The 27,129-nt window shown below is 35.7% G+C and overlaps 4 protein-coding genes across 5 annotated transcripts in view; 3 read left to right on the top strand and 1 right to left on the bottom strand.

Annotated features, from left to right (window-relative positions):
- Positions 1-9,343, bottom strand: part of itcha (itchy E3 ubiquitin protein ligase a) — an 11,736-nt gene extending 2,393 nt beyond the window's left edge. Inside the window, exons 1-19 of the mRNA XM_007569612.2 lie at positions 9,226-9,343; positions 8,473-8,542; positions 7,512-7,653; positions 6,241-6,365; positions 5,568-5,699; positions 5,052-5,100; positions 4,770-4,948; positions 4,328-4,565; positions 3,959-4,054; positions 3,569-3,743; positions 3,130-3,199; positions 2,918-3,002; positions 2,324-2,452; positions 2,142-2,214; positions 1,931-2,002; positions 1,738-1,826; positions 1,351-1,510; positions 1,105-1,238; positions 102-242 (exon numbers count right to left, since the gene is read on the bottom strand). Coding sequence (XP_007569674.1) covers positions 102-242; positions 1,105-1,238; positions 1,351-1,510; positions 1,738-1,826; positions 1,931-2,002; positions 2,142-2,214; positions 2,324-2,452; positions 2,918-3,002; positions 3,130-3,199; positions 3,569-3,743; positions 3,959-4,054; positions 4,328-4,565; positions 4,770-4,948; positions 5,052-5,100; positions 5,568-5,699; positions 6,241-6,365; positions 7,512-7,653; positions 8,473-8,497 — 2,114 coding nt within the window. The 5' untranslated portion in view covers positions 8,498-8,542; positions 9,226-9,343. The remainder of the gene's footprint in view (positions 1-101; positions 243-1,104; positions 1,239-1,350; positions 1,511-1,737; positions 1,827-1,930; positions 2,003-2,141; positions 2,215-2,323; positions 2,453-2,917; positions 3,003-3,129; positions 3,200-3,568; positions 3,744-3,958; positions 4,055-4,327; positions 4,566-4,769; positions 4,949-5,051; positions 5,101-5,567; positions 5,700-6,240; positions 6,366-7,511; positions 7,654-8,472; positions 8,543-9,225) is intronic.
- A 315-nt stretch (positions 9,344-9,658) lies between these two features.
- Positions 9,659-11,608, top strand: bloc1s1 (biogenesis of lysosomal organelles complex-1, subunit 1). Its single transcript, XM_007569614.2, has 4 exons — positions 9,659-9,964; positions 10,068-10,140; positions 10,772-10,904; positions 11,027-11,608. The coding sequence occupies exons 1-4, from the start codon at positions 9,904-9,906 to the stop codon at positions 11,135-11,137; spliced, it is 378 nt and encodes a 125-aa protein (XP_007569676.1). The 5' UTR covers positions 9,659-9,903; the 3' UTR covers positions 11,138-11,608.
- Positions 11,609-12,707: 1,099 nt separating this feature from the next.
- rdh5 (retinol dehydrogenase 5 (11-cis/9-cis)) lies at positions 12,708-17,826 on the top strand. Its single transcript, XM_007569615.2, has 6 exons — positions 12,708-13,635; positions 14,628-14,708; positions 14,854-15,176; positions 15,254-15,512; positions 16,306-16,469; positions 16,682-17,826. Exons 2-6 carry the CDS (start codon positions 14,629-14,631, stop codon positions 16,900-16,902), a joined length of 1,047 nt encoding a protein of 348 aa, XP_007569677.1. The 5' UTR covers positions 12,708-13,635; position 14,628; the 3' UTR covers positions 16,903-17,826.
- Positions 17,827-17,947: 121 nt separating this feature from the next.
- Positions 17,948-26,502, top strand: gls2b (glutaminase 2b (liver, mitochondrial)). Of its 2 annotated transcripts, XM_007569616.2 has the most exons (18): positions 17,948-18,420; positions 18,908-19,007; positions 19,167-19,288; positions 20,262-20,391; positions 20,608-20,687; positions 21,055-21,218; positions 21,403-21,461; positions 22,100-22,132; positions 22,255-22,313; positions 22,451-22,517; positions 22,641-22,691; positions 22,811-22,987; positions 23,065-23,196; positions 23,866-23,958; positions 24,039-24,100; positions 24,925-25,001; positions 25,293-25,356; positions 25,449-26,501. In XM_007569616.2, the coding sequence occupies exons 1-18, from the start codon at positions 18,248-18,250 to the stop codon at positions 25,600-25,602; spliced, it is 1,797 nt and encodes a 598-aa protein (XP_007569678.1). In that variant the 5' UTR covers positions 17,948-18,247; the 3' UTR covers positions 25,603-26,501. The 2 variants fall into 2 exon arrangements, with proteins under 2 accessions (XP_007569678.1, XP_016535973.1); XM_016680487.1 differs by lacking the exon at positions 22,641-22,691 and having other exon boundaries at positions 25,449-26,502.
- Positions 26,503-27,129: the final 627 nt, after the last annotated feature.

Consider the following 27,129-nt stretch of genomic DNA (forward strand, 5'->3'; position numbering starts at 1 on the left):
ATATTATAAATATATCTACTTGCATAACTGTTATATTATGGAAGATGTAAAAGCAGCAAAACTTGATTAGTAAATAGGAAGTGGAAAAACTGCAGCTGTACCTGATGTATTCCTCCTTGTTGTCTTCAGTAACTGGAATGTTTCCTCCATCTGGTTTCAGCTCATGAGTGCTGACCTCTCCCAGGATCTCCTTATCAACAGAGAAGAACATCTCCAGTCCGCATTCCTCTATGTTATTGTCCCTGCAAGACATAAAACCCACTTTATTAACCAATTCAGTTTAAATAACCGTAGCAACACAGCTCCTCTAAGGTTTTTACAGGCAGCAATACAATGTGAAGGGTGAACTCATGTGGTACAGAAGAGCCTCTAACACATAAAGAGAAAATGGAAAACTTGACACATGACCTATTAGCTAAGACTTCCAGGTTTATGTATTGAGTGCATGGATCCGTTGTTGTAGCTTTTTCTGTCAGCCAGCCATAGAACATGCTTCTAATTGTCAGAGGTTACACCAACCCTAGTCATTATCTTACCTGCAGAAAACTAAGCTGGAGATCATCAGAATTTATAGACAGAACATTAACATTTAGTGACCTGAAATTGTCCTCACTAATTATGAGAACCAACAGATGTTAAACATGTGCTGGCTAATCAAAAACTTGGGAGATATTAAAGATCAATATCTGTATGAAAATCCAGAATGAAACAATCATGTGTCATTTGGTTCATATTCAACAGAGTTGAATTTCGAAACTGTTTGACTATTTCCGAAAATCTAGGTCGGCATTAAGATCATATAAGCTTTATGCCAAAATCCTTTAATTTTTCAGACTAATTTCTCCATAGTGATCAACACTTTTTTATATCATTTTAAACTATAAATATAAAACTTCATTATGAATTTATAACATATATTTTACTGTGGTCAGATGTTAAACCTGCGTCATCATTGCTCAATAGAAGAAAACATAATCTAGAAATAAAGATTATTTCACATACTCTATTTTCTTTATCCAGACCTGGAAAATACACAAATCCATGGTTTTCCAGATTATTACGTTCAACTATACCTCACACACATTATATACATGAACTACCTACTTGATCCAGATGAGTGAATTATAAAATTCGGGGTCAATAGACTCCAAGTCTTTAAGAGCCAGCGGTTTGTTCAAAATGCGCTTGTAAAAAGGCAGCGAGAAACCCGTGTCAATAAACTTTCCATGGAACAAGGCCTGAGGAAAAAATAGAGAAACAAAACACACATTTAGTGACTTTGAATTAAAGACATACAAATTCAAATTTATTAAGCCAAAAATTAATTTTAAAAACAATAGAAAAAGGTACCATGGCAATGAAGCGGCCGATAAATTTAAAGTATTTAAGATGATCTGGATTGATATAAGAAGCCGGGTTAATCTGAAGACAGTAGTTGTCCTTTCCAGCATACTCGAACAAACAGTACATGGGATTTAGCACTTCATGGGAGAGCAAGAAGAACCATTCTCTGGAAATACAAAAACAAATTACAAAAATATATTAGCAATCATAAGTGATGAAAATAAGTTAGATAATTTCTTGATGATCAAGATTCTAATGAAACATGGAAGCTTATATTACATCACAACTTTACATCAGCATTGGGTGTTGTCAACAAAATGTGTAAGCTAGTCTTTTCACACCCAACTAGTCACAAAAAAGACACACCTCCATAAAAAATTTCAGAGGGATTACCTGGCTACGCCTCCGTAGTCCAAGCCCTCCTCTCCAGGGAAAATGATCCAGAGCCTCCGCCTCAAGTCTTGTGGGTGAAAACTCATGATCTTTGAAAGCACGGCCGAATATTAATCCACTTATATAATTCATGTACAAACAAGAAAAGACCAATTGAATACCTCGAAACTTGACAAAAAAGACAAGATCGTACCTGCTGAAATGAATCCTCAAACAAAGTTTTTCTGGAGACGGTAATCTTGATATGCTGAGGCATAGATAATTGCTAAGAACAAACACAAAACACACGTGTTCTCAGATCCAGCAGAATCTGTTTTCATCTCTGAATAATAATGTAAAAATATGCATAAAAACAAATAGTAAAGCAGGACAAAATCAATTAACAATTTGATTTGTGAACATACCTGACACCAGAATCTGAAGTATTGCACTTTGGCTTTAAAGTCCCGAACATACGTGATCTGTGGCCCATTCTCGCTGTAAAAGTGAGACAACAAACATTTTTTGTTGTGACAAGAACGGAAGACCTGGAGGTAGATCTCCTTTACCGCCAGGATTACTTTAAATGTTATGAACACCAACTTACAAGGAAGATTTCCCTGTCCGGGGGTCGATGTAGGTCGTCGTTCTCCGGTTGTGGTCTACAAAGTAGGGAATGTGGTCCACAGTGAACCTCATCTCCCACCCTTCAGGCAGAGGTTTGTCGTTCAGGAGACTGAGCAAAGCATGCAGAGAAAACACACAAACACACAGGATAAGGAAATAAGCACGCTTTACAGTGAAGCTTAAGTTTATTCACACAGTCACAGTCGACAATTAATCGATTTATTTTGGATGAATTCATTTGCTATATACTGTAGATTTTCTATTTAATCACTAAAGTTGATTTTATGCTATATGGAAAATACACAAAAACCGTAAATAAAAAAAAATAATTCCTTTTTCTTTTTAAATTAAGAAAAACATTGCATTGCCTAAAGTGCAATCGCAAAGCAACTTTTTAAAAGTTGTAAAAGAAGGATCCAAAATGTTTCCCTTTTTCAAGTTCCAAAGAAGTCCTCAAAAATTGAGCAACACATTGGCATGTTGCCGCTTTCCAGTGATACAGAATGAATCCAGCTGTTACCAAAGAGAGTTACACCCATAAAACACACGATATCATGATACGATATGCACTCACCCCTGCGTCCTCGGGTCCTCCCACTGTGTCGTTCGAGTTGGATGATGAACAAAATATACTCTGCCGTTGGTGTCTGTTCTCTTCTCTTAAACAAAAACATTGTTGTACACAAATATATGTCAACTTACAGCTATGCGTTCCTTCATCAGATCCTTATCATGTTTCTAAGACTTCAGTTTCTTTAAGGTGAATTCTCGAGAAAATATATTTACCCCAGCCGTGTGGCAGCGGTCCCAGTGGGTCGAACTCTTTAGTGGATGTGGCTGCAAACTGGTCCTGCAGCTGAGCCAGAAAGAATATGAATTAATAGTCTCTATTAATAAAACAGAAACAAAGAGTAAAATTCTGATTTACAAATAAGTAAACTGATCTTACTGAAATTCTTAATCCTTACCTTATTGGTATATACATTTTTTTTAGCTTATCTGAGTAGATAAACAAGTAATAGATAAATAAGCAAACCTGTTTAAGAAAATAATGAAAAAAAAATTTTTAAAAAAAGTCCATGCTGTCTTGTTTGCTTTGAAAAACTTAGAGATCACCCAGCTTGGCTCACAATTTAGCAATTGTACTAAAATAGTTTATAGAGTCCTGAGGCAAAGAAACCAATCCTTAACTGAAGGTGAATGTAATTAAAGTAATTGTTCTCACCCCGTAAATGAACCTCTGGTTAAACTGGTGCATTGCTCCCTGGAGCTGGCTGCGCTGGTTCTGCCATTCCTCATAGTTGCGCACTGACTCCTGAGTGGGCCGTTGCCATGTTGTGGTTCGTGTCATGTGGTCAACATAGTACACTCTACCCATCGGGTCGACCCGCCGCTCCCAGCTGGGGAAAAAAGAAGGAAAAAGTAAATATGTAAAAACTTTAAATCCAGGTGTAACTATAAGTTGTTGCAGACATTTTAAAGGAGAATAAAAATACTTAGGATTTGTTGTTTGGTTGAAAACTGAAGTCAAATTCCTTGTTTGTGCACACAATATGGCCAATAAAGCAGGTTCTGATATTTCAGGATTCATTAAATAAAGCATAAAGCATTGTACCCTGTAGGCAGAGGCTCAGGTCTGTCCCAGGTTGTCCTTTTCTCAATGTGGTCCACATAATACACTCTTCCATTCTGGTCCACCCTTTGCTCCCATCTATAATACAATAGAAATGATATTAAGCCAATTCTGATGCATTTTCAGTTAATAAAATAAAAAAAAATAAAAAAATAGAAAAATCTTACAAACCTAAGATCCTGGAACAAAGAGGGCTATGGATCTTAAAGTTTCTTAAGCTATGTATGACTATATGGTCCTAGCTGACAAAAAAGTTACCATTGGGTACCACTGAAAAAAATATTTTAAATCCAACTGAGCTGAATTATTTAAAATCACAACAGACATAGTACGAAGGACGTTGCTCCTTACCCTGGTGGCAGCGGGGTGTTGCTAATGGGGTTGACTCTGGGAGTAGCGGTTGTAGCTGGAGCTGCTGTTACAGCGCCACCTGGTTTGGGAGCGCTAGCCGTCTGTGAGGAAACGGCCGTTGCTGCTCGCGCACCTGCGTCATTGGGCTGGTCTGAACCTCCGCTTGCAGATGCCTGAGAGGAGCCGTCAGAAGCTGGTGCTTCACTCAGTTCACTGGGGGAAGAACTACTGGAAGAGCCTGGGACACAATGATGATAAGGAGCAGAGAAGAATAGAATAAGGCATTCATTATTTTTGCAAAACTCTCTTTAACTGGAGTCTAATATCCCCTTGGGTAGTCAACAAAAACTAATAAATCTAAAAGTAGAATATTTGCTTTCTTTAAATGTGATATCCATATCTTTAGCAGCTCTTTAGTATATGAAACTGTGTGTTTTCCTACTTGGTGAGGCAGCAGGTTTGTGTGGCGTGGGAGGCGGAGGCCTGGCAGGCCTAGGAGGACGCGAGGAAGTGGAGCCCTCTGCAGACAGAGAGGGAGAACCTCTATCGCTGACAGCAAGACCATTGGGCACAATGACCCAGTCATCTGAGTCACTGGATGGAGACGTGTCCCGGCTTGATCTAAACGTAAAAGTTTAAGAAACATTATCTGGAACCTTATTGGAGAAAAACTGACAAAACAATAAACCCAAGGTTTGGGTTTTCAAGTAAAAGTTTACAAGACCTGTTGCTTGTGTTGCCATTTAGTTTTGCATTTCCATTTGTAAGAGGAGCTAGGAAAAAAAAAGAGGAAAACTGTAACATCATGTATGACCATGTTAGATAATTTCTGATAATGAAATGATCTATTTCATAATATTGATAATATTTCAACTGATTTGCTTTCAAAATGTTTAATAGTGCTATTACAGTTGAATTTAAAAATGTGTTGTTGTTTTTTTTTTTTTTGGTTATATGGAAGTCAAATTAAAACCTGCCATCTTAAATTAGCCATTTTAAATGATTGTGTAAGCTGTCCTCAATGAACTCGATGTATGATATGCTTCTACTGCTCTCTGGTGGCAAATGAGTGTAATGCAGGTATTTGAACCTTGAAAGAAGTCCCCTACATGAATTAAGCAAAGTAAACCAGTTTAATCACTTATAAAAAGCCAATATAGCACTGACATCCTAATTCAAAAAAGGAAGTGTTGAAGTTCTCCATTATTTCTGCCATGACCTAGTTTGGGGCTTGGCTTACCTTGCTCTCTCTCTGCCAGAGCAAAGGCTTCCGGGTCAACCTGCATGCCGTCCAGACAGATTGAGAGGTCCCCTACAATATCCTGAGGGTCTCTGTCGAAGCATAGCTGCAGCGTCTGCACCACCTCACACACTGGGATTAGGAGAAATCACATTGTTAAGAAAATGCTTCCAACAGCAACACGATAGCAAACCTCAGACTTCAACTTAGGGATCAAAGTAGAAAAAGCATACAATGTTCCTCTAAGTCCAAACATTTACAAAAGAACAAGGTTATAAATATGAAAAATGGTTGTTGATGTTATCAAACCACAACAGAATATATTGATAATGAGTACAAGTCAGGCATGAACTTTTTTTTATAATAGGAGAGAACAGCCTCTATAGAGTGTGCAGCACCGTTTAACTGCACAGTTCTCGGCAAAACGGATAAAACATCCACAGACTAGCAACAGAAATGTAGCTCCATGGAATGGGAAGCTACTTATTGTATCTTATTTTATTTGAACTCTTTCCTTAACAAGTGTAAAAACATATGCAAATTCCATGTAAAACATCTAATCCTACAACAAATTCATAATTTCACAACAAATTAAGGAAATTTTAAAAAGTGCAATATTTACAAGATTTTTTTTAAAAAAAGCAAAGCTACGTGGAAAAATATGCATACTTACATTTAAGATCATTGGCTTTGAGGACTGTGCCGATGTCCAGAGTGGCCATGCCCAGCAGAATATCTGCTTTCAGTGTCTGATGACTCCAAACACGAAATATGAGTTTGCTGACTGGAGTCACAATTCTGCAGGAACGCAACAAAGAGACAAGATTCAGTAAAAAGCTGTGTGAAGAAGAGGCTGATTTTACAGCTCTGAGGCATTCACTCAGCCACCATTATGTTAAGTGCAGCTCAATCAGGGAGGCCCTTGACTGAGTATAACTTGAAAACATATTGATTTTTAAGCTTTAAGACTTTTTATGGGATTGAAGTGTTCTAAACATGCTCTAGATTCAGCTGTTCTAATTGAGTTTTCAAGACTAATAAATTATAAAAGCCAATAATCCACTCGTCTTTTAAATTTGGCCCCAAACTATCACAGAAACTATGTAAATATAAAAGAAATGACTATACTATAACCTTATTTTGTTATTTCCGGTGTGTAATTTATCACGTGTTACAATATGTGTAATATGATTAAAGTTGTTCCATAAGTGAACATCGTTGTTAACAGAAATTCTAAAGTAGGAGGTAAGTACACATTTTCTGCATTTACAAAATGGACAGTAGCGCAGTTGGTAGAGCTGTTGCCTGGCAGCAAGAAGGTTCTGGGTTCGATTCCCGGCCCCGGTCTTTCTGCATGTTCAGGCATGTTCTCCCTGTGCATCCGTGGGTTTTCTCCGGGTACTCCGGCTTCCTCCCACAGTCCAAAAACATGACTGTCAGGTTAATTGGTCTGTCTAAATTCTCCCTAGGTGTGTGTGCATGGTTGTTTGTCCTGTCTGTCTCTGTGTTGCCCTGTGACAGACTGGCGACCTGTCCAGGGTCACCCCGCCTCTCGCCCAGAACGATAGCTGGAGATAGGCACCAGTATCTTAATAGATTGTAAAAACATAAAACCTTTTTATATCTATTATTATGAAGGGACATCCTACAGACATCTTGTGTTTATCTCAGAAATGTATGTGCTACAAATTGTACAATTGTATCTTTAACTTATAACAGCTAGAATGTAATAAAAACTGGAATTCCACAACTTCTATTATGATTATATCAGTTTTCACAATTATATCAATACATGTCTAAAAACACATTGTGTGTGCATTAAACATTAAAACATGTTCTTCTTTTGTATCAGTTCTATGTATTAATAATTCCCAAGTTGATTTCTAGTATTTCGGCTAGTAAAAAAACTGGCTTTTGCCAGAGACAAACAACAACAATACTCACACAGTGAGGGCCTGCTTCCATTTGGGACTGTGGGTGTTGTTGCATTTTTCTGTTCTCTTTGACTCGCCATCCACAGCTACCTCAACATACGGACTGGGACCAAACCAGTTCTTTTTGTTTTCCTTCAGCTTAGCTGAAAGCACTGGAAAGAGGAACACAACCATGAACTATAAAGAGATTGGTAGTAAATTTCTGTACATATGATCATACTGATTTAGAGGCTGTAATTGGAAAACATACTAGGCATGACTGTATTATTATTATTATTATTATTATTACTATAAATGAATATTATCATGTGAACACCAAACCTTTAACTAAACGCTTCACAGTACCAACTTCTGGCAGATTTATTTCAAGTGCTTACACCTGTCACAATAATTTTATTACTATCTATTATGTTAAAGGTTTATTCTTTTCATGTATAATTAAGCCAGTACATCCTGACTAAATTTAGTGTCATAACACCTACTCAATGTTAGATTATTAATAGTTTTTACATTCACTTATTTTCCAACACTGTAACCAATAGGCCCTCATGTTAATTAATCGACTTCTACATCTGAACCACAGGTATATCATGATGTATTAAAATGTTCAGCAAAATGTTAGAATGCTTGTAAGATCACACTCTGATTAATTTAATAGTAGCAAATAGATTTATTTCAATTGAGCTACTTAAATGTTGTGAATTGAAGCTTACAAAGCCATCATCCGGCTTTCCCAAGTGGGCTTAAGTCATAGTAATTTTAATGTATGTAAGCCATTGAATTTAAATCAAATAATGTAAAGAACAATACTGCTTCATATTTTCTGATTTACCATATAACAGTTTTTATAATCCAAAATAACCTACAGCAACAAATCTTTGGTCAGATTTATTGTCAAAGAGAAAAAACTTGAAGAATATCTGGCTTCAAGTTTTTCTGCGGCTCGTAAATTTGTCCAAGAAATAACTTACCTGTGACTTGTAATTGTGCCTTCATGGTTCATCCATAACATTTGAGTCCAAGTTGCCTTTAAAAATTAACCTGTAAGCAGAGACGGCAGGTGTAAATACAGGACCCTGATTGCACCTAATCTACAGTTTGATAGCGTTTATTAAGCTGGGGAAATAAAGCCCTAAATCACAAAATGTTTATACACAATTGACAAGGAAAATACGATGTTTGCTGCAGGTAGATTTGGAGCCAACTACTTCAACGTCTTAATTTTAAATGCATCACAATACACCTCGCAAGGTGACTTGGTTTAATCTCGTCTATTTCTAGAACCCGCCTCGTGTCTTCCATAACAGAAAATCCCATCAACTAGTCGGACTAATTAGGTCTGACTCAACCTTCCTTCACTAATATGTCTTATTTTACATTGCAATACATTATTTTAGATTCAACTAAATACCCGATCGTTTTATTGTTGGTGAGTTCAGCTGCTTTCCATCGTGAGTCAACTGTCATGGTACAATAACATACTCTTGAGAGGGAATAAATGGTTTAAAGATATATTTAAGATTAACTATAAATGTCTTGCGATCTGCTCGTTTCCTAGTGAGTTCAACCACCGTCAGGAACTTTGCTTAGAGGTTCAGACCGAAACGAAGATAAGCTAACCATGCACTGGCTTTCGTTACAAATGCTACCAGCATCCGGGCTTTCAAGCTACTACGATTGTTCAGTAGACAACTTTTAAATCAAACCAGACGAAATATATTTACCTGTGAAATACAGAGAGTAATGGATCGTAAAAGGGCTTCGGTCTCAACAACCCCAGAATTGTTGACAGTTACGTATCAGCCATTAACAGGGACTTCTGTATCACTAGCTAAATTCCACATTTCCGCTTAATGCCTTTCAGAATAAAATAGTGCATCACTAAATAAAATATACACAAACAAATAAATAAATAAATAAAATTTCGACCCAAACCAATTGTACTTAATTAATTAAAAAATGTAACTTGATATCCGGTTATGTTTCTTTTTGTCAGTCTAAAACGTATCTTGTTTCGTTCTTACATGCAAGTAAAAAAAAACTTACTTGTACTCATGAACGCTTTTACTTTGAAGGTAATCACGATACGAAGCTGATGTCATTTCACACATTTTTTTTTTAAACAAATAATACTAAATAAGAATTGCCGTTTAATTTTAAGTATGCTTGGAAAAACAACTGTTCATTAATCTAATTTAATAAACCAAAATAATAAGGCATTACATGTAAGAGTGTGCGTAATTGTATAAGAAAACACTCACGTGAGACATCCGAGAGCGACATCTCGTGATAGGCTACATAGTCTCGTTCTGATCTCTTGATCTTACCTTTCCTTACAATACAAACAATCGTTAAATGAATTGGCTTTAGCTAACAACAACCCTAACTTTTGCTCAAGCGATATGTTGTCTCGCCTTCTGAAGGAGCATCAAGCGAAGCAAAATGAGCGGAAGGAGCTGCAGGGTAAGGAAAGCTGGATAGCTGTGATGCTAGCACATGCTAAAAACAAATCTCGTAAATGTACAGACTTTAATGTTGATTATATGTTTTGTTGTTTGTTTCACAGAAAAACGCAGACGTGAAGCGATAGCTGCTGCCACTTGTCTAACTGAAGCCCTGGTAGATCACCTGAACGTTGGGTAGGAAAAATTACCTCATGTCTTTGTTCATTAAATACAGTAATGGTTATAGCTTTAAACAACAACTTTGCATTCTTATGATTGGGGTTTATTAACTCATTACTGTCCTTTTGACACTGTTTATATTTAGGATAAGAATGTATTTGACTCGAATAAAGACATTTCATTGTCATTTATAAATGTCAACATTTATAAAGTTGCTATGTTATTTTAAATCTTTTTCATCGTTTGTTAATTTTGACTAGTCAGTAAACAACACTCTTATAAAACAATAACAACTTGCTTAGATTCAAGAATCGTTTTAGATTTTTACAGTGTACTGTATCTTTCATGAGCCAGTTTCAGTTTTTGACTTGAAATAATTGATCACCCATACAGTTAAAAAAAAAAATAGCTGTTACTATTGTGAAAGATGTGAACAAACCAAGACAATCAGCTTATAGAATGAGAGCAGGATTTAATGGATGTTGTTGCACTAGTTCTTAATGAAAAAAAGATAAAGGTTTTTTGGCTCATGGTTGGAACTAAAGTAGCTAAGTATTCATCGCTAAGCCAGTCATTTCCCCTTCAAAGTGGGTACCTGATAGGTACAAAACTAGTAAGCTCAGTATTTCACCCTTTTTCTCTTCAGTGTTGCTCAAGCATATGTAAACCAACGCAAACTGGACCATGAAGTTAAGACACTCCAAGTGCAGGCGAGCCAATTCTCCAAGCAAACAGCTCAGTGGATCAGCATGGTGGAGGGATTCAATCAGGCATTAAAAGTAAGTTATACTGTCATATGTTTATTTCATTATTATTCTGCTATTAGCACATTTAGCTTTACACAGATCTTTTTTTGGTGGCAACTTTTTTATTCTTGTTAACTTTCTTCTCTCTCAAACAGGAAATTGGAGATGTTGAAAACTGGGCCCGCAGTATCGAGATGGACATGAGAACAATCGCCACAGCTCTGGAGTACGTACACAAGGGGCAGCTTCAGACTACTTGCTCATAAGCATCATCATGTGTTTTTACAGTACATTTGTTCCTGAATATAAATATATACATAAATGCATCCCTCTGAGTGGAGTGAGGTTGACATTTACTGACAAATATTTGTCTGTTGCATTGGATGACGCAGTTCAGATGCATTTCACTGGTGAAGTTTTGTTTTTAGCTCCAAAACTGGAAAGAGTGAGCACAAAATGATGCTCAATACATTTTATTAGGATATTTCCTTTTTCTGTGTAAGGTTTTTTTTTGAGGGACAGAAAATGAAAGTATTTAATATGCAGAAGGTTTGACCCCACACAACTTCTGGTAAGTTATCCTTTAAAATATCTCTTTGAAAGAGTTAATTACATATTTACATGTGCACCTCATCTCTCCTGTACAAAATTATTATTATTATTATTTTTTTTTTTTATTGGACAAGTGATGATAAATGGACAGTTATCGTAAATAATAAAACAAACAAAAAATGATAGCTGAAGTTGTGTTTTTGTTCTTCTCTCTTTCTAACAAGTACATGAAGGAAAGATGAAAAGAATAAAGCTAAATGGTGGGAAGAGTTGGGAAATATTTAATCTCTAAACTGATGGTTATGTGTTTGTTACAAAAGTGAAACGCTGGAAAGAGCCTAGATGTTTCTCTACAATGTTTTGTAACATAAACTCATGGGAACCACAAACTACAATGACCGGATAATCAGTGGAATGTGTGACGTAAAAGTTATGTCCTAGAACAACCGGGTTCAGTGTTCACTCACGTAGTTACACTATTTGGAAACTAATTAAGACTTTTAATCCAGCACACAAGTACGAGCCTTCATGCCTTTGTTTTAATTTTACAGTTCTATATCTTTTTTCACTAATCAAATTGTAAGGTTTGCTTTATCTGCCAAGCAAGTCATTGTTTAATTATTTTTAGAAACAAAGAAAATAATCTTTCACAAACAAACAGTGATTTTTGGAATCTACATCCAGTCCAGATTTGGATGATATTATAAATGTAGAAGTAGATGTATACCAAGTTTTTCCAGAGACTGAAATAGTTAGGAAATAATTGTTATAGTTCAACGTCTTAGTTTGTTGTTTCATAATTTTGAGACCACTCACTCAATAAAATGTAATAGCCACCCTTTCAATTTTTTATGGAAAAAAAATAACGAAAACTTGTTTAAAACCTTTAATGTGACATATGCTGTCCAAATCAAGCAATCAATCAATCAATCAATCAATCAATCAATCAATCAATCAAATTTTATTTGTATAGCACATTTCATCAGCAAGGCATTTTAAAGTGCTTTACATAATTAAAAAAACAGCATGTGACATTGAATAAACAGTAAGAAAGATATTTTGAAAAAAAGATATTAAAAAAAAGATAAAAACATTTAAAACTCGCAAAATGAAATCAATTCAAAAGTAAACAAGTCTGTTGTAGTTAAACCCTGGTCTTCCAAGTTTGCTCATTTTTATCATTTTGCTAAAGCCACAATTTACAGAAATTTTACAAAGAATAAAGAAAAATGTATATAATTTATTTATTTATTTATTTATTTATTTATTTTTCAAATTAAGAAAGCTGCATGTTTTTCCAAGCATAAAGCAGGGAGGCTGGCTAGAGGACAGCAAGGTGATGCAGGATTTTTTGTTCCTGCTATTTTTCTTCTATTGGTGACAATAATATACAGTGTTAGACTGAGGTGGCAAGACAGAAGATTGTTTTCTACCCAAGAAAGCGGACATCTTCACCTTTGATGCTGATTTTATTTTTCAGCATCACAGTGAGTGGAAGGTATATCCAAATCCAAAACCATATCTGGAAATATATCTGTGAGGTCACCTCAAGAGGACTGTGAACATCAGATGTCTTCACTTCCAACACATAGTTAATACCTAAAGAATATTGAGTAATGTTTTTCAATCAAAGGGCATTTACATGTTATTAGTCCGAAAGTGTGCAGAGTTACACAACCAGGCTATTGCTGAATTTTTTCTCTTATTAAATGGATTTGCATTATAGCTTATTTGTGAATGTTTTCTTCTTAGTCTTTTATGTTAGAAACACCAATCATTTCAAGCTATGCAGTATACATTTAACTGTTTCTAAAGCAGGTGAACTGAATGATCTCCTGAAACTAAATACTCTGGTGAATTTGTCATAAATTTTTACATAATCCTAAAACTTTTAAACCCAAGTGTGAGAACAACTAAGCTCTACGTTTTTTGTTCTAAACTAAAAAAATACTGTTCTGATACTTTAGTGTACATGCAAAAAAATTATTTGGAGCTTAGTTTTCCTGCCCTGTTCCCCTCACATTTTTCTTTAAAACAATTGCAATAGTTACGGATTGAGGATTACTAACAGTGAACATGTCTTAACGGATAAGCCTCAAGGATAAAGCTTCTCTTTGACCACCCCCTCTGAGCTGAATCAGAAGAATATACACGAGGGAAAAGGGAAAGGGGCTGACTGTGAAGATCCATCATTGACCAATAAGAGAATAAGGTAGGTTTAGAGTTTTTAATTATTTTGATTCTCTCAAATCTGAATTAATGCAGTGAATTATTAAATGCTTATTATTTCATGTGCGTGTTGTTAACTGAAATGGCCTAAAGCTCACAAAGTACATTTAATGCATGACATCGAAAACAGTCTTTAAATAGAATAGAATAGAATAGAATAGAATAGAACTTTAGATGCCCAGAGAGAGGTGTATCTATTTTTTTAACCTACCTTGAATAACCTCTAAATACTGTCTAGTAAATACTGAAAAAAAAAAGGTAAGAGGATAGAGTTGTTTGAAACAACATGCCCATAAAAACAGCTTAAATTTGATTTAAATTCTTGGAAATGTTGACAATAACATAATTCCCTCAAGCTGAATTTAAAAAAGTAAATAAAACACTTCTGTGATTTTGGGGAATAATCTATCTTGTTTCTTTGTTAGGACACTTTCTGGTCAACTTTTCTGTCCACTTCCAGGGCATGAATTGTATTAATAATAATTATGCATGAAAACACAGTATTTTACAAGCAGTTATAACAAATTGTTACATTTCCTTACTCTGAATTTGTGGTCATTGTATTTATTCAGTGTTTAATTGCTGTGGCATTTTTTGACAGCTACACAAGTTCTTTTGTTGTTGTATTACAAATTGATAAGCCTGCAAATTAATTGGCTTTTTGCCATAAACCAAGCCGCTCTATCACGGAGATTGAAATTATACCTAAAAATAAAATAATCCCCTGCTTGTGTTTCGCTCCATTACAAATTCCTTTCTTTCTTCTGTAAGAGTATTAAACAAAGATTCCTCATGTGCCCACACCAACCAAAACGGTCCTGCATTAAAATCAGGTCTTAGTATACAGACTGCTTGTGTTTAGAGGCTGTCAAGAATGTTCCACTACAATCCAATCCTATAAGGATACTGTTAAGTTGGATTTCAAATGGTTATGATTGTATTTATGCTTTAATTACTTTTTAAACATTTTTGCAGAATGTTTTTTGAGCAGTTTCGAGTCCAAAAACAAACTCCTGAAGGCAACATGGATACACAGTATATATACGAACTTTTAGGGTAAGAAATGACAATGCAAGACACCATTTTTTATGGTTTAGATTTAGTTCTAGTTCTAGTTTTAGTTCTAAGAGCAAATTACAGATTAAGACATAATTTCATGATGTTATGTCTTTTTTTTATTTTTTTTTTATTTTTTTTTTAGAGAAAATGCCTCATACTACATTGCAGCTTCCTTTGCTTTGTTGTGGATTCTGGTGTGGCTGTACAGAGACAGCCTGGAGATAGAGAACCTTTCTGACAAGTACGTCTTTGTGACTGGTTGTGACACGGGCTTTGGGAACCTTCTGTGCAAGAAGCTCGACCGCAGAGGTTTTCGAGTTCTGGCTGGCTGTCTCACAGAGAAGGGAGCTGATGATCTGAAAAGAGTGACGGGGCCTCACCTTAAGACGGTCCTGCTGGATGTGACCAGTCAGAGCAGCATCCAGGCAGCTATGGAGTGGACCAAGAAGGAGGTTGGAGATAGAGGTGAGATTAAATCACACAATAAATATATGAGAAATCAGTTTTGAAACTGTAACTTTTCAATTTTGTTTTCTTCGTAGGACTTTGGGGTATTGTGAACAATGCTGGACGTTCCTTACCCATGGGTCCTTCAGAGTGGATGCGAGTGGAGGATTTCCACAGCACACTGAAAGTGAACATGAATGGAGTCATTGCCATGACTATGACCTTCCTGCCCCTCATTAAAAAGGCCCGTGGACGTATTGTAAATGTGGCATCTGTCCTCGGCAGGGTGGCTGCAAATGGTGGCGGGTACTGCATCTCCAAATTTGCAGTGGAGAGTTTCTCTGACTGCCTGAGGTAAAACCATTAATAGAATAGAAAAAAAACAAAAAACAACATCCTCTATTGTAGCACATTGGAGAAGTTCAAGTGTACTGCAGCAAGTCAAAAGCAAAGGGAAGTATTGATATTCAAAGTGAGGTAAAGAAAAAAAAGTACAACAGAAAAATAAGAATAAGAGACAGCAAGGGTGAATTTGCAACATATAATAAATTAAAATGCTGTGCAGTTATTAAAAATAGCACAGTCAGAGGAAATGTGCGACTGAGTAGAGAAATAAAAATGTACAAGATGTCCATATATGTGCATGTAAACCAGCAGCAAATAAAAACAATACTGTGCAAATGTAAGCTGGTATGCGAAAATAACAGCAGGGAAGTAAAGACTTAATGAGTGGGAGCATAGATGATCATAAAGTCTAACAATTAGATGATAGAAGATGTTAATTTTCCAGTAGTATTTATATAACTAATTTTTTGATGTAACCTGAGCGAAGAACATTTTGAAACGACAAGCCTTACATAACCCTCTTATGTTTCTGGCTTTACTAGTAGCTCTCTGGAATGTACAATCCAGAATGAGTAATGTACAGATTGATTACAGTAATGAATGCATTTTATGCTATAAAAAAACGTAACAGTGTTAGAAAAGAGTTTAAAGGATCTGTCAATTCCCATTGACTAATCATAATCAAAGCACAAAACTAAAAGTTCAGTGTTAAAAAGAGGGAAGGGTAATTTACAAACCATTAAATGAACTTGAAGCATGTAAAACTGCATTATTTACTAGTCTGTATGTCTTCCATTTTCAGGAGAGATATAAGCTACTTTGGAATCAAAGTGTGCATCATTGAGCCAGGATTTTTCAAGACAGCAGTTACTAACCTGGATCCCATTGAGAGGGAGCTGCACCGTCTCTGGAATCAGCTCAGCCCCGAAGTAAAAGCAAGCTATGGAGAGAAGTACCTGGACAACTGTAAGTACAAGCACACTTACAGAGGAAGGAAGCTTTATGCTTTGAGGTGTCTTTAGCAATGTGTGTTAAAACTGCATGTGTCTGTTCATTGGCTGTTTTTGCGGCACAGTGTTTGGGGCAACACTAGTAATGAAAAAGAAAAAAGTTCTCCATCAGTTGCTCCCTGAAGAAGTTTTAATTTGAGTGTTTTTTTTTTTTTTTTTTGCTTTCAGACATCAAGATCCAGCGTTTGATCATGAATGCTGTGTGTGACTCAGATCTCACCAAGGTGACCAGCTGCATGGAGCACGCTCTGACTGCGGCTCACCCACGCACTCGGTACAGCGCCGGCTGGGATGCTAAGCTTCTCTGGATCCCTCTCTCTTACATGCCTTCCTTTGTGGTTGATATTGGATTAAAGCTGGTGCTGCCTCGTCCTTCCAAGAGTGTGTAACTCATCAATACTTAAAGAAAGAATGCCTTCAGAATTTTTAGCTTTGTTATGTAAGTGTGCCTGATGCAGTAGAGCCTTGTGTCCATAATGAACACTGTTCATTTAATAATCAGATTGTGCTTGTATGTATTTTGTGTATATTGTACTGTACAGTAGTATATCCATATAAGTTTGTATATTTGTGCAGTTTGTCAATTAAGACTGGTCTAACCCTAATGCTTTAAAGAGAAAATAGTACTTATTGTTTTTTTTTGGTTTGTTTTTTGTCTAGGGTTATTTCTTTTAAATTTGTTTTTTTTTTTACAGGTATGGGTACCGGCACTTTCAGCAATCACAGCCTGAATAAAATTATATTAACTCCAGAGAAATCTTAAGAACAAGCTCAGCTTTGAATCAGTAACACATCACATCAGTAATAAACACTGTCTGCATACTGTGTTACAATAATCTGCATTGTTGTGATGGCTGCTAAACCTTGTTAAAATTTAAAGAGGTCCTGGTCTCAACTTGTACAGAATCATGAAACAAACCAATTTCTTAATTTTAAGATTAAATTTGATGAACCCACATCAACAGGTGTATTTGGCAAACAAAACAGCTAAATGAAAATTGCATTAAATCTCTAAATGCTACATTAATACTACACTAAATACTTTGTTCACAGACACCCATTAATGAAAGAACAACAAAGCCAAATTCAATTAGGATTTTTTTTATTATTTTTTTTTTTTATTGAGAAATCCCATTCAAGATTACTCATGATGTTTTACCCTTTTTTTGAACCATCATGAAGAAAGACATACAAATTTTAATGTTTCTAAATCAAAAGTTGCCTAATTTATGCCTTGTGTGTAATACCTCACTATGACAAACCAATACAAAGTAATGTGATACACTGTCACAATAAATTTGACAACTACTCGACTTGTTCGGTCATTTTTATTTACAGGTTTATATTTCTGTTCTACGGAGCCCCTAAGGGGACATGGAGAGAAAAAACAAAGGAAAGAAATCCCGACTTATTATCTCGAGATCCCGACTTATTATCTCGAGGGGCTCCGTACTGCTCAGCTACAAGCTCAAACAAATATAACTAGCTGTGTGATAAATGCCAGACGATTTGCTTGGAACCTACATCCTGAAAAATTAACTATCCAATGCCAGACTTGCAAAAATTCCGACACAACCTGAAAGCAACACAGCGTTTGCTCTCCTGAAGTCGGGAAATCAGTGACCCCCGCAGGACAGGCTGACTTTGACACGTCAACCGGAGCTTTACAGACGGGTCATTCTCAGCCAACCCGTTTGCTCTTATCAACTCCACGTTTGTTGTTGTCGTTTAACCATGCACTGCCTCAAAGCGCTGCGACTGTCAGAACTTCTACAAGTTATTTCCAAAAATGCAAATACGATGAGGAATTTTCTCTCCATACATCCAGCATGTTGTTTCATCAGAAATTCAACAACTACATTTCAGCGACGAACTTACACCCACCCGGATCATTTCCATAACAAAATGTAAGTACCCCTGTTTGGTGCTTGCTGGTTATATATTCACTTTTTATCAGTTGATAAGGTTTTATAACTAACCTGACAGTGAGTCAAAGGCTGTGGTTCATTTATTATATCAAATAAAATTGATCAATTGCTGAATGTAGAAGAATCTTAAAATAATATAGTATGCCTCAGCTGAAAGTAAAAATATGAATTATTTCAATTTGGGAATATTATGATAAACGCGGCTCAATATCTTATGTTATTCATTTTAGTCCAAAAAAAAAAAAGAAAAACAAAAAACATGACTATATTTACTACTGGAAATATTATATATAAATTATATACTTGGCACCTTATTTTTATTGCAAACCATAAAATAGTTAAGAATCATTTCTAATTTAATTTTGATAATATGATTATGTAGGACAGTGAAGGTTATTCTATTCTGAGTTATGAAAATATGACAATGTGAATATTTTTATCTTATAGTCTTTACTTTTCATTTCAGGAACATGTATTCCACATCTCCCAGTTCTGGAGTGGAAAACATGCTTTTCTACACCATCACCGAAGGAAGAGACCAAGTGCCCATTTCATACTTTAATGCTGTAAATATATATATATTTTTTTCTTTTTGCACATTAAGCATTCATTGATTCGATATGCCTTGTAGAAACAGGTACAATTTATTACACAAATGCTATTATAAGGGGTTTTGCATTGCATCTGGAGAGATGATGAGGTTGAATCCGATTTTATGTTTGCAGGCCCTGAAAAAAACTGGCCTTCAGCCCTCAGACCCTCGGCTCAGAGAGTGCATGGAGAAGCTTCGACGGGCTGTGAAGGACTCTGTTGGTGAGGTGATGATGGACAGAGACCTTTTCCACAGGTGAGTATTAGCATTTAGTATTCTACAAAATTTTCATCTCAAACCTGAGAGCAGAATTAGAGAAACGCATTCCCAGGTCGTGCTAAATGGAGTCCACCAATGCAGCATACAAAATATAATCTAATTCAGAAGGACAGGAAAAGTCAGTGATCAGACAGTCAAACTGCTTAAGCTGCAGTGGTCCAGTTGTAATTATATTGAGAAGTTTTCTTAACATTATCTTTGAAATCTGTCAGCAGGCTTCATCAGCACAATTCAAGTACTGTTGTATTTTTAAAGCATTAGTCTTGCCAGACTTCATGTCTCCATTTGCTCTGATGAGAGTTGGGACCTCAGGCCAACTTTTAAACACAAGGTCCACACCCAGTTTTTTTGCTGGGCCTCAATTTAAATTCCTATGATCTTTTAAAACATCAAAATAGATGCAGGATCTTCTGCAGCTCTTCACAATTGTATCTTTATCACAGCAGTAAGAGCCTCATGGTGTTTTGTTTCCATTCATCACCAGGCTTCTGAAACCATGAGACCAAGCTATTATTAGTCTGACCTTCTAACAATAATCCAATATTCCATTTTAATATGAGGTTTATGGTATGTGTAATGCTGCATAATTACCTCTCTGCTAACTTCTCCTGTTGTATTTTTAACTACCCCAAAATTTAATAAGAAATGTACCATAAATAAATTTATGCCATGTTATCTAATATGTTACTTGCCTCTCTCATTCTTTGTCCTACCTCACTGAGGTGCATTTATTTGCCCATTTGCAAAATTATTTGCCACCCTGCTCCAGACTGAAATTGTTTGTTTTAGTTTGTCCTGAAAAAAAATATTAAATTAACCAAACAAGAGATTGTCATAATGTTCAATGCTTGTTTTATGGTATGTTATGCCTTGTCATATTTAGAAAATATAATATTGAAGTTAATTTGAATTTCAGCCATTATTGTCTGTGTTAATGTTTCATTTTCAGATGTGTCGGGGGCAACGTCGTTCTGCTGATCCAGGCTTTCCGGAAAAAATTCATCATCCCTGAGTTTGATGTGTTTGCAGAGAAAATCAATGAAATCTACAAGACAGATCAAGAACAAAGTGATGGCAAGGTAGTTTTATTTTGCTTGACTTTGTATTTCATCAAAACTCCAATGATGATGTTTTAGTTGATGACGACTTTAGTGTGGATGTTTGAAACCTCAAATTCAAAACTTATCATGTTTATCTCCACTTTCCTAAAATTTGTTATCGGAGATTTTTAGATTAAAAGCTGCTACATCTTTCATTACCAAGCTCTGCTTTTCTGTTTTAAACTGTGGCTTCAGGTTGCTGACTACATCCCACAGCTGGCCAAGTTCAGTCCAGAATTATGGGGTGTTTCTTTATGTACAGTCGACGGGCAGAGGTAGGATTTACATTTACTTTTGCTGACCATTTAGTACTTAGACTAGATGTATTACTAAATATCATTTAGAGTAAGGACTCATGGGGTAACCAGTACATTAGCAAACCTATTCAGGAGAACAGATTCATGTTGAACATTTATATGCCCAGAATTGAGGTGATGAGCAAACATATTATCAAAGGGAATGGAAATATCTGTAAAGATGATGACCCAGACATTGCATAGCAAAGCACCATCAGCACACAAGTAGTCATGGGTTTAATGCAATCAAAGACTCCAGAAAAAGCTTCAAAAATGCAGCCAGCAAATTAAATATTTGTATTTATATTAACTGTATTTGAGAGTGTTTTCCATCTTCTTTCTTCAGGCATTCTGTTGGTGACACAAAGCAGCCCTTCTGTCTGCAGTCATGTGTGAAGCCCTTGCAGTATGCCATCGCTGTCCATGAGTCTGGAACAGAAAAGGTTCACAACTATGTTGGCATGGAGCCCAGCGGACTCAAGTTCAACGTTCTTTCTCTTGATGAGGAAGGTATGCATGACAGGTCATCACCACCTTGTTTCTCCACTAAAACCTTCATCACTCTGTCAGTGTGTGATAATGCTGTACGTGTATGTGCTTTAAATTTAAGCATTAATTCATTTATATTTTTCCAGTTGTCGTTCAGAACTCTTATTTATTAACTTTGTGTTTACCTCATTTTACTTTCTTCTAGATAAGCCTCACAACCCCATGGTGAATGCTGGAGCCATTTTGATCAGCTCTCTTATCAAGGTGAACAGGTTGACTTTATTAGTCACATTTAGATCATGTGCAAACAACAAACGAAAATGTTTCTAGTAAAAATCAATTACAGAAGCATGGAAAGTAGGTATTATTGCTGTTTTAGAGATACAAAAATAGCAATGGTTATTTAAATTATTGTTGCTGGTTTTTCAAATTAATATCTAAAATAAATATCTGGAAAATATGACATTTTGCTCTGGACGCAAAAAGCAATTCTTATTCCCTGCAGATTGTTGAGTCAGCTGCAGTGTTGATGGGGTTTTTAAAATAATTTTCTAAATATACTATATGAATATGGATGATTCTCGTTGATGTCTTAAAGATTAATTTTACATGTTTAAAACAGAAAATGTAAAATGGAGCCGTTTTCCTAACTCCATATCTGTTTGAACTATTACCCAAAGTTGAGTTATTGCTGCACTTATGTCCTTTATTTGCACCAACTGATAGCAGGGCAGTACATTATGCAACTAGGAAGAATTAAAACCAAGACTTTTTCTACTTTGAACATTTTTTGTCCTTGTTTGAGTCTGGTCCCTCATATTCATGAAGCTGCTCATGATGTATAATGTGTAGCAGTCATAAATAAACTGACTGTTATAATCAAAGTTTTTCTTCATTTCCAGCCCTTCTCAAATAAGGCAGAAAAATTTGACTATGTAAGTCATGTGCTTTGAATTTCCCTTTCTTATGAAACCATCATTTTAAAATTATGGCACAAATATTTAGTTTTTCATAGTCATGTATAATGTGAAGAAAGTATTATTTTTTTGTTTCCCAGGTTATGGAGTTTGTGAAGAAGATGGCCGGCCAAGAATATGTTGGATTTAGCAATGCCACGTGAGTTCATCATACCTAAACGTTTTGATTTGTTGTATGGATGCTCCAATAGATATTCTGTTAGACACATTATGCTTTCAGTTCTTAAATGCATTATTGATAACCCATTATTGACCTCGGCAGCTTGTCTTTCTCAGGTTTCAGTCAGAAAAGGAAACTGGTGACAGAAATTTTGCCATTGGTTACTACATGAAAGAGAAGAAGGTCTGCTAAAATACATGAAGTGTATTTTCTTCTGCATTTGTTTTGGTGATGTTTTTCTTTCAATTTGTACAGGCTATGTAGAATTACAATGTCAAGCTCTGATTTTTATGTTCTATTCACCAGTGTTTTCCTCCAGGAGCTGATATGATTGATGCCCTAGATTTTTACTTTCAGGTAAGACTCTTTGCCTTCACCAAAAGGTGTTACGTCTTCCTCTGTAAGATTGAGTTGAACTGAGATAGAAATTATTTAGGTTGAATCATTTGTGACTTGAGTGACTCTTTTCCCTCCAGCTTTGTTCCATTGAGGTGTCCTGTGAATCAGGAAGTGTCATGGCTGCTACTCTGGCTAATGGAGGGATCTGTCCAATCACAGGCGAGCGAGTCTTGAGTGCAGAGGCAGTGAGAAACACGTTGAGCCTCATGCACTCCTGTGGCATGTACGACTTCTCTGGCCAGATGGCTTTTCATGTGAGTATGGCTTGACACAGAATAGCTAAAAGTATGTATTGCTGTTCAGCTGAACCATTCATGATCTCCTCTTTCAGGTGGGCTTGCCGGCAAAATCCGGAGTGTCTGGTGCAATACTGCTGGTGATTCCTAACGTAATGGGAGTGATGTGTTGGTCCCCACCTTTGGACAGAGTTGGGAACAGTGTTCGGGGAATACACTTCTGTCAGGCAAGTAGAACAGTGTTTGTTTAATATGAGACATATGAGCTCCTTTGCTTCCTCCCTGTGGTCTTGCTGCTATCTGCAGAAATACACTGCTTCAACCAGTGTATTACATACACAAGCAGGGTCAACCATGCTTGTGTATGTGCTGAACAATGTAATTGGTACCATGTTGTTCTAGAATGGATGGGTTAGAACGTGGTTGTTTGGCAGATTAAGGTTTAGGTTAGTTTGTGCCAAGAAGATTAACATTTTATGTTGCTGAGTTTACATGTGCTAAGACCACACAGACCTTCTTGTGCAAAAGCCTTTTGTCATTTTCAAGAACATGAAGGTCCAACTATGATCTTCCTCATTTCTGTCTGGGCTTAGACTGATTGCAGAGTAAACCATTTTCTTGTGACAGAATATTACCCAAGGTTTACTTTTAGCAATTTTAAGATATGCTATCACGTTGAAAACACAATTTGGCTGAAGGTTGAATTGATAAGACATAAATGGTCGAAGGGAAGAATCTTGTACCTCTGAGATTATGCAGGGGACCATGACTCAAGACTTTCTTTATTGTTTATCATAAAAATTTGTCACAAAGGCTAAAATGAATAATATAGAGGAATCTCAAACTCTTAGATCTGAAGACTATAAAAAAATTCCTGTTCTGTTCTGCATCTGTAGGAACTGGTTTCACAGTTCAATTTCCACAACTACGACAACCTGAGGCACTTTGTAAAGAAGCAAGACCCCCGCCGGCAGGATGGAGATGACAGGGTAGGCTGCTTTTGATCTGTGTGTAAGTTCTATGTTTAGATAAATCACTTTATGTCCATGCAACTTTAATGTATTTTCAGAACAAGTCTGTTTTCAACTTAATGTTTGCTGCCTTCAGTGGGGATGTGTCAGCACTGAGAAGGTACCCAAAGCTTTGGCTTTTATTTGTCCTGTTTCTTTACATCTGGTCTGAATAATAACACAACAATATGAATAACAAATTGAATCAAGGAGGAACTCTGTTTAAAGTTATAAGCATGAACTGTTGCTTGGCATAGGTTTCCACCAGTTGTAGTTTCATATTTATTTTAGTCCTTATTATGACAAGCAATACAATACTGGAGATAAATTATTTTTTATAACAATGGTATGTGCACAAAATGAATGTCTAAGTATGTAATTAGTCTTTTACAACAGTACACGATAAAGTTGGCAATGAGTTCAGAGTTATATAACTATTGTACAATTTTGGTCAATAAATTACACTTAGATATATATTTTTTTCAAGGGTTTGCTTATTGTTGAACTTATTTTGAAGACCTCTTGATTAACTTAATCATAGGCGTAATTAAATGCATAAACAATCGGTAACATACTTAATATAATGTGAACAATTTAGTGCTTTGATGTGCATGGTAATCATTACAGGTCAATAAAATAACGTCGTAAAAAATAACCTCTCCCCCTGCAGTAGATGCTAATATTCTTTAAAAAGGATAAAATATTTTTGCCTTCATAACTTTATGAACACAAACCAAACTGTGATCTTTGAAATCTTTCAGAAAACAGCGAATACACTTTTTGTACTGGAGTGATCCAGAACAATTTTCCTTCTGATATTCATAATAACCCAATAAGGTTGTAGATCAAACATTTATTCTCATGTTTATATACCCTTAGATTATTCTTAATATGTAGTGGCAATCAAAAACAACTAGTGAACAATCAAAATGACTTATGTTTCAGATTTGCCCTTTCATCTGTGGACATGGATCTGAAAGACTACGACTCCAGAACAGCGCTACACATTGCTGCAGCAGAGGGTGAGCTCCTCCATTTCATTAGTTATTTTGGGAAAATAAATGTTCAGCTGTCTGGTATCCATCAACCTGTCTGTCTTTGCCAGTGCCCAACCAAGTATTCATTCCATAGACATTTTTTTCAGAAGTCTGACATTTCTGTTTAAAATACCTTCTTGCAATTGATTTTATGAAATAAAATTTAAAATAATAATAAAAAATTCTCAAATAAATAAAGCCCATTCTGAACTTTTTAAAAATGACTTGGTTGGCCATAATCTGAAAGTGTAATTATTTCTGCCTTTTTGTTCTCAGGTCACATAGATGTTGTAAAGTTCCTCATTGATACCTGCAAAGTTGATCCATTTGTTCAAGACAGGTCAGATATGAACATCGTTTGAATAATGACTTCTTCTTTCTACGTCTGAATTGGCAACATTCTCCTAGATAATTTGTTAAATTTCACTACAGGTGGGGGAACCTTCCAGTTGATGATGCCTTGCAGTTTGGACATGAAGAAGTTGTGAAGATGCTAAGAGAATACCAGCAAGACTGGAAACAGCAGGAAATGCAACACGGTGAGGCGGAACCCCGAAAACTGGATACAATAGAGGGCATGGTGTGATAGCTTTAAAGCAGAATGGTAGCGTGTCAGTACATTTGTGAAATCTATGTAAACTTGTGGAAGCTCATTGTTAAACTTGAACTAAGCGCCAAACCAAAAAATCCTGACTAAATGAATGTAACTGAACTATGCATACTGTAGCAAATATATCAAGGGTATAAGCTATTATATTTATACTTTGTCAAAACGTGTCAAGTTAAATATTTAAAGGCAATGTCAGATTAATACTGCTGTAATTCAGCATCAGCCTGCCTGCAATGTTTTTCACGACTCCATTTAGATAGCTATTTAGCTTAAATAGATATTTATTTAAAGCTAAAACTTTCTGTATGATTTGAAAATGTGTTAATAAAGTGCTTTTGCTGACTTTAATCTCTGTATTTTTCAATTATATTTTACTTACAAGGCCCGTTGGAATATGAATATAAGTACCAAAGAATAATTAGTCCTTTATAGGGGATTTTCATTAGCCTTTGATGTTCACAGGCTTATTCAGAAATATTTCTGGCATTTGTAACTACATGCACACATACAAGCATGAATGCATACAAACTCAAATCAAAACCACAGGTATTTGCATAAATTCTGCATGTTTACAATACAGAATTGCAATATTTGTATTTTGTTTAATGTTGAAAGTTTGAATACATGACAAAAGAATGGGAAATGTGCTTAGTAATAATCTGCTGTAAATCTCATTAATAAAGAGATGTTTTTGAAGTGTTATGATTGATAACAGTTCCTTAGCAGTTTGTCTGTACACCACTAGTGGTTCAGTTTTCAGTAACCAGGTGGCGCTGTGGCACCATGAGACTAAACTTCAAAAGATTTTCATCAGGACTTCATTTGCATTAAGAGGGACCTCTTGTAAATAACAGGTCCTAAAAGTTAAAAGAAAGTGCATAGGCAGCCTGCTGAGCAGACAACACAACATCCAAAAAACTGGACTTATTAATGTATTTGTTTAGTTTCTATCATTTTTATGCTTCTGCATAAAAAGCTAAGCACTGTTGAGATTACAGGAATTTTGAGGATTAAAATAAGTAGTGAATTTAATGACTAATCGGTAAAATGTGAGAGGATTTTAGAGAAGCCAGAATAACTGTATGGGGTAAAAAACTAAGGCTGACAAGCAGAAATTTAAAGTACACTTATGTTGTAAAAATAATTGGGGTCTGGAAGTGTGTCATCTCTGGGAGACTAGATAACCTTACAGTCAGTATTTGCTGCATATCGTGTAACTGTATCCAATACTCTGTAAGATGAGATGCATTTGATCAGTATATTAATTTGCTAATTTGTCACCGTCTCTCTTTTTTTAGCTTTTTTGTGCTTGTCATTTGTACTATTATATACACAGTGGTCTGAAATTACTTAACATCAAAGTTTTGCTGAGATTTTGGTTCACTGCTAAATCCTTTCACAGATTACCCTTAAAATAAGATGATTCCCCTTAAATGTTTAAATCTTTAATTCATTAGATATATATCTGATTTTCTTTTTCTTTCAGTCTCGAATCAGATCATT

Source organism: Poecilia formosa, unplaced genomic scaffold (assembly GCF_000485575.1).
Source record: "Poecilia formosa unplaced genomic scaffold, Poecilia_formosa-5.1.2 Scaffold243, whole genome shotgun sequence".
NCBI classification, from domain to species: Eukaryota; Metazoa; Chordata; class Actinopteri; order Cyprinodontiformes; family Poeciliidae; genus Poecilia; species Poecilia formosa.

Coding starts and splice junctions, on each gene's coding strand:
- bloc1s1 (XM_007569614.2), top strand. CDS start 9,904: ATGTTGTCTCGCCTTCTGAAGGAGCATCAAGCGAAGCAAAATGAGCGG. Junction 9,965..10,067: donor TGAGCGGAAGGAGCTGCAGG/GTAAGGAAAGCT, acceptor TTTGTTTCACAG/AAAAACGCAGACGTGAAGCG. Junction 10,905..11,026: donor GATTCAATCAGGCATTAAAA/GTAAGTTATACT, acceptor TCTCTCAAACAG/GAAATTGGAGATGTTGAAAA.
- rdh5 (XM_007569615.2), top strand. CDS start 14,629: ATGTTTTTTGAGCAGTTTCGAGTCCAAAAACAAACTCCTGAAGGCAAC. Junction 14,709..14,853: donor TATATATACGAACTTTTAGG/GTAAGAAATGAC, acceptor TTTTTTTTTTAG/AGAAAATGCCTCATACTACA. Junction 15,513..16,305: donor AGTTTCTCTGACTGCCTGAG/GTAAAACCATTA, acceptor TTCCATTTTCAG/GAGAGATATAAGCTACTTTG.
- gls2b (XM_007569616.2), top strand. CDS start 18,248: ATGCACTGCCTCAAAGCGCTGCGACTGTCAGAACTTCTACAAGTTATT. Junction 18,421..18,907: donor GATCATTTCCATAACAAAAT/GTAAGTACCCCT, acceptor TTTTCATTTCAG/GAACATGTATTCCACATCTC. Junction 21,219..21,402: donor TCTTTCTCTTGATGAGGAAG/GTATGCATGACA, acceptor ACTTTCTTCTAG/ATAAGCCTCACAACCCCATG.